The sequence below is a fragment of the Cajanus cajan genome, chromosome 4 (assembly GCF_000230855.2).
Source record: "Cajanus cajan strain Asha chromosome 4, NIPB_CcT2T_4, whole genome shotgun sequence".
Lineage (NCBI taxonomy): Eukaryota > Viridiplantae > Streptophyta > Magnoliopsida > Fabales > Fabaceae > Cajanus > Cajanus cajan.
This window is the reverse complement of record NC_138520.1, coordinates 7501122-7512984: the sequence shown is the minus strand read 5'-3', so window position 1 is coordinate 7512984 and position 11863 is coordinate 7501122. Positions and strand designations below refer to the sequence as shown.

The 11863-nt window shown below is 34.2% G+C and overlaps 1 protein-coding gene across 1 annotated transcript; it reads left to right on the top strand.

Annotated features, from left to right (window-relative positions):
• Positions 1–3743: 3743 nt before the first annotated feature.
• Positions 3744–7357, top strand: LOC109802154 (uncharacterized). The gene is made up of 4 exons (XM_020363387.3): positions 3744–4137; positions 5450–6071; positions 6416–6698; positions 7062–7357. The coding sequence occupies exons 1-4, from the start codon at positions 4026–4028 to the stop codon at positions 7110–7112; spliced, it is 1068 nt and encodes a 355-aa protein (XP_020218976.2). The 5' UTR covers positions 3744–4025; the 3' UTR covers positions 7113–7357.
• The last annotated feature ends 4506 nt before the right edge of the window (positions 7358–11863 follow it).

The window sequence follows — 11863 nt, the reverse complement described above, 5'->3', positions numbered from 1 at the left end:
ATGCAAGAAGGAAGCTTCTAGGACCATAAAATTTGTGAAGCCAAATATCCATTCACCTTGGGAACCTTTAATCACACCTTTGCAATCCATGGCATTATGAGTTAACTGTGAACCATCAATATTTTATTTCACAAAGAGCTAACAGGAGGGGGACCAAGAATTTGTAGGTATTCTAGGTATCCTAGTACAATAAAGTTCAATTCAATAATAATATGTTGTATCAATTGGTACACATAATTAATATTCCACTTTTCACCTAAAAAAACTCTTATTACTCTACTTCCAAAGACATTAGATCGTTGCAAGAGTAAAGGAAGCATCTTTATGTGACATAACAACTAATAACCAGGCTTCATTATTCTAATAGGTTAGTAGTATACTCTTGGATTTAACTCTCATACATGGGGCGTGGATAGTCCCTTAAAGCATGAAGCATAGCTTCCTCTTGAGCATAAAATCTCATATAGGAAGCATTTGGGAAATATGACTAGCAAAATGTTTGTTATTGGTTGGTAAAGTTGCTTGTAAAGCTTGCCAAATAAAGAAAAAGCATTTTTTTAGGAGTTGCAATATGCCAAATGTTTTTTCAAATTGGGTTTGCAGTAGTAGGATGTCATAGGTACCAACTATATGTCGATAAGGTTGTATAGATGCCTCGAGTCCTTAACTATTGCCAAGTTAGGTGATAACTTTATTACCAATTGGAATTTGAGTAATAAGTACTCCATTAATAAAATCAAGCACTCTTTGTAAGAGGTGTGTAAAGTTGGAGTAAATTCCTATTTCCCTATTGCCAAATATCTTAATGCACAAATGGAACCTCATGGTGTATAGGACCCATACCTGACCAATTTGAAAGCCAAAAATTGGATTTCTTGAGCTAAGTCAAGGTCCAAAGCTTGTTCATAATTCATTCACACTCTAACAATGCTTATCCAAACATAAAAGGCATTGTAAGTGATGAAAAGATTCAAGATTGTTCCATTTTGGAGATATTTATGCGATAGGATTTGAACCCAATGTTTGTCTATGTTATGAAGAAAGTTCCAAATTAACTTACTCAATAGAGATACATTTGTTGCTTGTTAATTACATGCCCAAATCTCTAGAAGCTTTGGGTTTGGTGATGTCTCCCCAACTAACCAAATTCCAAGATTGAGAGGCAACCATTTTACACCATAACATGGATTTACATAACTGATATATGGAATTGGAACCTCCATATGGAAACCAAAAAAGTTACATAATGTAAGTAAGTATTGAGTAAGTACTAATTTAGTAAGACATAAGTTCCTTACTTTATCAAAAAATTTACTCTTCCAGAAAGCAAGGCGACCTTGGATTTTTGAAACCACATGATGGAAGTCTGCCTTAGTTACATTCTTTGTTAAAAGAAGACAACTAAGGTAATTTTAATGCCAAGTGAAAGTCTAATGCCCAGGACACCTACCAACACATCCTTACAAGTCTTAGATACACCTTTAGAGTAATTACATTTTGACAAAGCAAGATTAACCTTGAGACTTGATTTAATACAAAAAGATCAAATGTCAAAGAGACCACTTGCATTTGGTCCTTAGTGGATTTACAAAATAACAAAATATCATCAACAAACAAAAGGTGGGACAAAGATGGACCACCTCTAGAGATTAAAGTAGGAAGCCACTCAAAGAGATATGGTGAAAGTAGATCCCTTTGGTGGAAGGGAAGAAAATGATCCAACTTAAAACCATTTCAACAGATAAAAAGGAAAGTACCTCTCACTCCTCACATAATAATGTTGACAATCCAAACATGAAACCTGAAATCAAGAAGGTTTCTTTGTAGGAAATCCCAATTAACCTTATCATAAACCTTTTCAACATCCACTTTGATTGTTGATGGAGGACCATCCTTGAAGACACATGTGGGCCCCATCACTAGGTCCATGGCTAGGAGAGTTGAAGAGGAGGAGGGAGTTCACACACCAAGGGACACTCTCCTCATGATCATAGAGTATTAATTCTCTCCTAAGCCTCATTAGTATAGGGTTTATTTTATTTGCCAATTTTACCCTTGTATTTTGGGGTGTTTAGGACTTAGAATTTATTTTTCCTTGTATTTCCCATTTTACCCTTGTATTATGGGGTGCTCTAGATAATTAGGTTTTTAATTTGGGCTAGGGTGTTACATTAGAAGGGTGACGCATTTTTTGGTGTTCATTAGATCTATTTTTGGTGTTAGAAAGGCTTAGGCCCAAGTGGAGGGCAAAGGTTGCATGGTCTTATCATGCACCTAGATATAGCTAATCTAAACCCAAAGATTCCATCCTTGGCCACCAAGTTGCATCTAGGGTTCATTTGCATTTCATTTAGAGTGCATTTGCCTTATGAAATGCAATCCTAGATGCCTCCCCTCCTATAAATACCCAATGCTCCACACCTTGTAAATACTTTGGATTATATGAATTTGAGAGAGCATTTCTTTGCCTCAAATCCTATCCTTAGTCCCTAGGTTAGTTCGGCTAGCCCCCTTCATTCTCCACCCTTGGAGAGTGAAACCCCAGAGTGGCCTCCACCTTCACTTGGAGTAAGCCAACCTTGAGCAACCATACACCATCCTTCACCCTTCATCATCTTGACGTCCCAAAACCATCTTCCCCTAAACATCCACGTAATCTCTTCCCTTTGGTGAGCCTAAGATCTTTGGGCAAGGATTCCCTCTTCAAGAGTCAAAATCATCCATGGAAGGGAGGATCCTATCAATTGTTGTCAATCTTCTCCTTCCTCTTACTTTATGAATATGATGAAGGAGCTCTTAGGCAAGGATAAAATTATCCCTTGTACCTCTTTCAAGAATAGAGCTACTTTGAAAAGGTCCAATATATCATTCAAGTAATGTTGAATTCTATTCACCAAAACTTTAATTGTAACTTTGTAAGTTACATTGCAAAAACTAATTGGGCAAAGTTCCTTCAAGTTTGTAGGATCATCTACCTTTGGGATGAGAGTGATAAGAGTCTAGAATCAACTACTCAATGTTGAAAGTATTCCTAAACATTAGTTAAAGATCATTTCCCAACAAATGTCAATATTATTAAATGTGAAAGAACAACTAAGAATGAATGTGAGCAATTTTGGGTAATTAATTAAAGGATGTAATAAAAACTAAATAAAAAATATTTTAAAAATTATGGGGTAAAATGATTAACAAAAGGTGTACACTAAAAAGGTATATTACTTTTATTAATCTATATAAATATAAATTATAAATACATATTATAGATTAAGAATTATAAATTAACATATAGATATAAATTATAAATTAAGTGGATCAAATACGTTTTTAGTTCATAAGCTATTGTCAAATATTTTTTTAGTTCTTGAAAGTTTTTTTATGAACAAAATATTTTTATGCTAGGGACCAAAATATTAATGAAAGAAAAGATTCAATAATTAAAAGTGAAAATTGATAAAAAAAATTTAGAAAAATTAATTAAAAACAGAGATTATAAATAAAAATTGACAAAAATTCAAAAAATAAAAACATGTTTAATCTATTATAAATTACTATTTTTTTTTAGTAGAAATACAAATTATGGATATTGATAAATGTAAAAAAAAAAAAATCTAAATGTCTCCAAGTAATAAATAGAAATGGAATTAATTAAAGATTTGTGATAGTGGTGGAATTGTAGAAAGCGAACCGTACAAAGAAGATAACGCGGTGACCCTTTTTGTCTGTTCACATTAAAGAAGGAAAGGAGGATGAGAGAAGATTTGGGGAAGGAAATATTTATTATCACCAAATTTTGTTCCCTGCAAGAGAAGAGAGAGAAGTTGTTGGGTTGGGTTGGATTATCTACCTTTTTCCTATGCTTATAAGGCACAAATCCTTCTCCCTCCCCTCTTCTTCCTTCTTCTCCTGACCCTTTTTATTCCTTTCCTTTACCCAGGGAAGGAAACAAAGAGGAACACCTATATTCTTATTCATATTTCTGTAATTATTTATATTATACTTATAACTTTTATTATTGTTCCTCATCCATGGATTCGTCTTGTCTCTCCAACGATTTAGTTTCTGGATTCAAAGACAAGGAGTCAATGGTTGACCCCTTTTTGGTCGAGGCTCTCCAGAACCCTCGTCACCGCCTCACCAGTTAGTTTCTTCTTTCTGTTTTTTTGTTTGTAGAATTTTTCTTTCTGGGCTGGGCTTATTTTTATTGTTTCGATGTTTTGGCGTTGCGGGTATGCTTCAAAATCCTTGCTTGAGCTCGATTTCGCTTTGACCCCTTTGTTTCTTTTTAATTGAATTGTTTCGTTGTATGGGTTTTTCGTGCGGGTTTTGGATAAGAATCATTGTGTTTTTGTTTTTTTGGTTATATTTAGGTTAATTGAGGTCAGATCTGGAATGGTTGTGGTTATTCCCTGCTTAATTGTGGGAATTAGAGGTTGAGTCTTTGATTTTGATGTTTGGCGTTGAGCTTGTTCTTTGGGGGAATGAGATAAATAAATTGGATGGTGATTGGGGGGCTTTATTGAAAATATGCTTATTGAAAATTTTTACCGTAGGCTTGCTTAAGATAACATCATCCTTCAATGGATAAAACATGGGTATGTTTCAGCCATGTAAAATTTTAAAGGATTGACTTGGGATGATAAAGTGAAGAACCTGAATTTCCGAAATTCATAAAATGTATTTCAGTGTAGCAGTTTTATGCTTTGGATTCTCAAAACCATGGCATCTGTCTGTGTTTCTCCGTGCAAAACCTTGCCTGGAAATAGGATTTAAGCTATATTCTGCTGGAATAGGTCATAAACTTATTGGTAGTAATTTTAAATTGTCAAGGATCCATCTATTAAATCAAGTCTTCTATTCCCCTTTTATTGATTATAAATCACGCTTTCCTGTCTCTTAGTGGATATGTCTACGCTTCTCCGTGCAAAACCTTGTATGGAAGTAGGATTTAAGGTACACTGTGCTGGATTAGGTCATGAACTTATTGGTGGCAATTTTAAATTGTCAAGGTTCCATCTCAATGCAAGAATTAAATCATTTGCAGAAGCCCGAGCTCCAGAAATTTGTTATACAAGAGGGTTGGAAACTTCATGACAAAATAAATGTAGCTCGACATTGAGTTACTTAGTTCCCAGTAATATACATCTTATATCTTATTTTCAGCCCTCTAGCTAAGATACTATCTGAATCTGTGTATCTTACCGTTATTGTGTTTCTTCTTGGTTTTACCATTTAGATGGGATTGTTGAAGAGTTGCTTGCTTGGATCAAAATTTATGCGTCATAAACTTAAAGTAGTAGTAGTTCTTATGTGGTGGATGGCAGTCATATAGGAGTTTTCTAGCAAATGAGCTATTATTTGATGATTATGTTGTTCTTGTAATTTTTCTCGGTTATTGTGAATCATGACATTTTTTTTATTTATTATTTTCTACTTTGTTTTTTATCTTTAGTTTTGCGGATGGAGCTTGACATCCAGAGGTTTATGAATAATGCTGACCAGCAGCATTTTGAATTTCCACATTTCCCCTCTTCCTATCTCCGGCTAGCTGCACATCGTGTTGCTCAACACTACAATATGCAAACAATGGTTCAAGATAATAGCATAGACGGCCAGGGAAGTAAAATTCTGGTGAGAAAGTTACCAGAAAGCAAGTATCCTGTGGTTCGATTATCCGAAATACCTGCAAAGCAGTTGGAAAATGATAGATCTGAGCAGAAAAAAATTGTTATTAGACCTAGACCTAATAAAACTAGTTTGAATGAAGGCAACGGTGTTGGGATGAAAGGAAATCCTGTAAGAAGCGTGGAAGAGAGGAAGGAAGAATATGACCGGGCACGGGCACGTATCTTTAGTAGCTCTAGAAGCTTTGACTCAGGTGATACCTCATCCATGGTTCCAGTGGATGGTAGAAATTCTTTTACTAGCAAGGATGAAAGTGAAACTAGCAAGCAACCTGTGGTTGATTCTGAAAGAAACATTAGTGTAAGGGATAATTGTGCTACTCGAGTTGCCATATTCAGGGATAGGGAAAAGGATCGTAGTGATCCAGATTATGACCGTAATTATGGAAGGTGAGTTGTATCACTGTGCCCTGTAATTTAATTAAGAACTTTAGAAATTGAATGTCATAATTGCAAATGTATGCTTGTATTTGTATCTGAATATAAAAGATTAAAAGCTGTTTTTGAGAGAGATAGTGTGCGGGAGGGTTCAAGAGTGAAGACTGAAAAATGTCATTTCTGTTATTTTAGATACATTTGATGGCACTCTGAATTCAAGAATTTATATAACTTGTAATTTGATGTTTAGAGATGTCTTTTGTTTCTTCAAAAATTTTCGTTATTTGGCAGTTGATGCAATTTGTATCAATTTAATTTGTATATGTTTATCAGAGTGTATTACGTTATTGATGCAGGTATGCTAGGAGTATTCCAACATCTGCTGTTAACATGGTGCCATTTAATTTGCAAAAAGCTCAACCTTCATTTCCTCAGTATGACGCTACATTTAATCAATTGGGTCAGATGTCACAAAATCGAGCCTCTCTTGGCTATGTACCTCCTTCAACCCCGATAATGAGTCCCTTTTGCACCACAGGATTGAATCAGACATCTGGGGATGGTGCTTACCTACAGTGGCCTAGTGCTGCTATGATGTATGCACATTCATATGACCAATTTAGACATGCTGTTTTCCAGGTAAACCACGTTTAATTTACTTCAATTATTATCCTGCTGATTTTGATGAGGTTCTTCATTAAATATAAATGAATATTACCAAGATAAAACTCTAACTTTGATTGGAGAATAACACCAACAATATTTATGATATTGTACTTAAGTTTCGTCATTTTTGTAATAGCTTCAAAAATACCAGGAAATGTTAATAAGACTTGGGCACCCCATAATACCCAAGTCCCTAACTTCCAATCACTATTCACTATGCCTTGTTTGAGTTCTACTCTCTAACAAGGATTAAAATATTTTCTTTTTCTTTTTTTACTATATCTGATTTTACTTGTTCCATCATCGTGCATCTCATGCTTTTTTGATGTTTTGCAGGCTCCATTTGGTCAACAGCCGCTGAGCTTTGACTATTCACAGAACTATTAGATGACATTTAGGGGAGAATATTTGATTTGGATGCAAAAGTTATGTTAGCCTTTTAGAGTTCATGTTAGGTTCATTTTGCAGTGCTGTCATAGACCCTTATTGTAGTATTATGTGTTTGGTTTTCAGTTTTGATGATTATAGTAAATCGTTGGGTACTTCTAATGTAACAGTTTATAAAATAGTGGATTGTAGTGCATTACGGGATTAAAAATATATATGATAAGGTTTCTGTGGTCGTTCTAAAAGTACCTTGTTTAGTTTTGGGAGGTACACGGATAAGTGCTTTTCTAATCTTTCATGAGTGTTTCAATTAATGTTGCTCATAGATGTTATATTAAAACGTGTTATTTTAAGATAAGTTGATTGTGAAGGTTTGTCAAGTGGACACATTTTAATTGATAAGTTGATTCTATTAATTATATATATATATATATATATATATATATATATATATATATATATAATATACATATTTTACTTTTATGATTTTATTTGATAAATAATAATTTTTTAAAAATATTTTAATTTAATCAATTAATTTTAACTTACGTTTTATTTTTTTAACTAATTTATTTTCTAATTTTATCGCGTTGGTATATGAGCGCTGCAATTGTTTATATTTAATATTGTAAGGATGGGAACACCTGCTCAGGTAGATGGATTGGAGGCCATTAAATATCTGTTGGCTGTTGAATTTATCTGATCTAACAAACGAACAACCTGGATGGAGGCCATTAAAAAGTTCGATCAGATCCCATTTAATTATTTAATTTAGTTTAATTTTCAAAAATATTCTTTTTAGAGAAGTACAAAATATTATTTCTTTAAAACAAATATAATATTCTAACTCGCTCAAATAATTAAAAATCTTAATAAATATCTTGAAATATGTACAAGACTCAAATTTGAACTTAAAGAGATTCAATCTCATTTTTCTTTTCTAATTAGTAATTTGTTCAAATATTTAACTTTTATTATTATTTTAAATCCATTTGTATTAGATTTGATTTTTTTATAAAATTAATCTTGAATTGTTAAATTTATCAAGGATGCATATTCAAATTATCCTCAGACGGATTTTATATTAGAATCAAATGATTTTGATTATGAATTTTTACATGATATTAAGCTACTAATTATCTTCTATTAATTGATGAATCAATTTTTTCTAATCATAATGAATTAGATAATTAGATCTTATAAAAAGGACTAAAAGAGTATTTTATACATATAAGATAAAGGTATAAATGTTAAAATTATTAAATTTTAATATTTATAATTAAATAAATTTTATATCTTATAATTGAGAATACAAAATAATCTACTAAAGATGAAAAGTAGAGAGAAAAACGCTCAAATATGTGAAGATGGTCATTTTCTACTTGATCATGGTAGAAAAGGGATCTCTACGAAAATATCTTTTAGACATCAGGTCTTAGACATTGTCTTTGTCCTTAAACGATTAAAAAATCTCATGAAAGGTGTCATGAAATTAACTATGAAGGAGGAAATTGGTTGTTACCCAAGTTTATCATTAAGCTTGTCGAGTTTGAGAAATTGTGTGCTCCATGAAAGTAATGTTTAATTGTGAAGTTATTAGGAAAGAACATTGGTTTTTTGACCATGAAAGAGAAACTCCATGTTGTCGGGAAGTTGGAAGGGGCTTTTGAACTTATGGATGCCATGCATGGATTTTTCATGGTGAAATTCGATCTAGAAGCAGATAAAGAGAAGGTGATCGATGGGAACCATGGACAATCTTTCATTACCTATCTGTCTAATCATGGGATCTAGAGTTTGTGGCATCAAAGGTTGTTATCGATAAAACCTTAGTCTAGGTGTGTTTCCCCAACCTTGGCATGGTTGTTTATGATAAAAGTGTCTTGCTCACTATCGCTTTAACCATTCGTACAACCATAAAGGTGGATCTTAATACACTAAACATGACCAGGGGCTAGTTCGCTTATGTTTACGTGTAGGTTGATCTTAAAGTTCATGTAATAGGCAAGTTTAGTCTAAATGGGACTGGTACAATGTTGAGTATAAGGGATCACACATCCTTTGTGCCTTATGTGGTTGTTATAGCCATGCGACTCATGATTGTTCTCTTATTAAACCTGATGGTAATTAGGCGGTCTCAAGCGATACAGATCCTATTATGGTGGTCTCGTCCACCTCCCTTAATTTTATTGAGAAAGGAATTGCGAAGATACCACCAAAAGCTATGGAGGGATGTGCGACGAATATTGTGACACATGGAGAGTGGTTGGTGGTGAAAAGTAGACAACAAAAAAGCAGTCATGAAAATCACAAAGATTTGATAAACAAATTTTTTGGATATCTTAATAAACATAAGGATAAAAATTATTCTAATTCTGTTACCCATAGTATAGATAAAGCACCCCAAAAAAGATAATGCGACAATTATAACTTAGCAAGAGTCAACACCGACTATGTTAACACAATGCGTGGACCAAGGCATGTGTTAATTAGTGACTCAGTAGCTGTTTATGTTTTCCTATTTTTTAGGCAATATTAAGTCAATCTGTTTGTTAGGATGAGAAGATTCTCTTTGCACTTATCTAATATTGTTATGCTCAGTTTTTTACGCATTTTTTGTTTTCCCTATTGCTATATATGTATCACGTTTGCTGAAGTAATAAAGATAAGTCTACATCTGCAGTTTGTTATATCTATATTTCCTTCTCCGCATCTTTTCATAACCAACAAATTGGTATCAGAGCCATATCTTGAGAGACCTGTGAGTTTGAGTGAACAACAAAAAAACATACAACCCCTAAACTCTCATACCTTCCATCACCCAAAATCTCAAAATGGATTCAGAAGTCATGACTGTTGCTGCAATTGCACCTCCAGTGTTTGATGGAAAGAATTATCATGTATGGGCAGTTAGAATGGAAGCTTTTCTAGATGCTAATGACCTATGGGATGCCATTGAACAAGATTATAACATTCCAACTCTTCCAGCCAATCCCACTCTTGCACAAATCAAAAACCAGAAGGAGATGAAGCAACGAAAATCCAAAGCAAAAGCAAGCCTGTTTGCAGCTGTTTCACCCACCATCTTCAACAGAATAATGACGCTGAAAACAGCCAAAGAAATCTGGGATTTTTTGAAGCAAGAATATGAAGGAAATGAAAGGGTCAAGGGAATGCAAGTGATGAATTTGATCCGAGACTTCGAGATGCAAAGGATGAACGAGTCAGAAACAATTCAACAATATGCTGACAGACTTTTAGCTATTGCTAACAATGTAAGACTCCTTGGCACTGACTTTCCTGATTCTAGAATAGTTCAAAAGATCCTAGTTACTCTTCCTGAAAAATATGAGGCTGCAATCTCTTCTTTAGAAATATCTAAGGACATGTCAAGCATCACCTTGGCAGAGGTTTTAAATGCATTACAGGCACAAGAACAGAGAAGGCTTATGAGGCAAGAAGGATCTGTGGTGGATGGTGCTTTCCAGGCCAAAACACATAACAATAATGGTTGGAAGAACAAGAAAAAGATGCAAGGTTACAATAATAAAAATGCAGGTTCTACATATGCAGTTTCTACAAACAACAAGTATAACAACCAAAACAACAAAAACAATCAAGTCTTCCCACCTTGTCCCAATTGTAAGAAGACCAATCATCCACATAACCGGTGCTGGTGGCGGCCAGATGCAAGATGTCATAAGTGTGGCCAGTTAGGACACATGGAGAAGATATGCAAGTCTCAACAACAACAAGGAGAAGCCAAGGTTGTTGAGGATCTTCCAAAAGAAGAGATGTTATTTGCAGTATCATGTTTTGCTGCCAACAGCTCCACAGAAAGCTGGCTTATTGATAGTGGTTGTACAAACCACATGACACATGATCGAGAACTCTTTAGAGAGCTTGACAAGATAGTTGTTTCCAAAGTCAGAATTGGAAATGGAGCTTACATTGCAGTAAAAGGCAAGGGAACAGTGGCAATTGAAGGTCTTACAGGTTTGAAATTAATTTTCGATGTTTTATATGTTCCTGAAATTAATCAAAACCTGTTAAGTGTTCCTCAGTTGCTGGAAAAAGGCTATAAGGTACTGTTTGAAGACAAAAACTGCATGATTAAGGACTCCGAAGGCAGAGAAGTGTTCAAAGTTCAAATGGCAGGCAAAAGCTTTACTTTGGATTTAATGAAAGATGAATTGGCTACAGTACATGAAGAAGAAACGACTACAATGCTTTGGCACAAAAGATTGGGACATTTTCATCATGGTCCTCTAATCTTCATGAAGAAGCACAATCTTGCACATGGCTTGCCCGAATTAGAGAAGGAGCCTCCTACTTGTAGTGCCTGTCGGTATGGGAAGCTAACAAGGCTTTCTTTTCCAAAAAATAAGGTTTGGAAAGCAACACAAAAGTTACAACTAATTCATACTGATGTTGGAGGACCTATGAGTACGCCATCACTAAATGGTAGCAAGTACTATATTGCTTTTATTGATGATTACACACGAATGTGTTGGATTTATTTTATGAAATTTAAATCTGAGGTTGCTGACATCTTTGTGAAATTTAAAGCTTGGGCTGAAACTCAAAGCAGAGAAAAAATATAGGTGATCAGGTCCGATAATGGAACTGAATACACCTCTGGAAAATTTAACAAATTTTGTGAAGATGCAGGCATTGAGCATCAATTGACAACACCTTATACTCCTGAACAGAACGGTGTTGTCGAAAGAAAAAATAGAACAATTATGGAG

Excerpts from the sequence above, each read along its gene's own strand:
- LOC109802154 (XM_020363387.3), top strand. The coding sequence starts at position 4,026 with ATGGATTCGTCTTGTCTCTCCAACGATTTAGTTTCTGGATTCAAAGAC. Across the intron at positions 6,072-6,415 it reads TATGACCGTAATTATGGAAG|GTATGCTAGGAGTATTCCAA; the intron begins GTGAGTTGTATC and ends TTATTGATGCAG. Across the intron at positions 6,699-7,061 it reads TTAGACATGCTGTTTTCCAG|GCTCCATTTGGTCAACAGCC; the intron begins GTAAACCACGTT and ends GATGTTTTGCAG.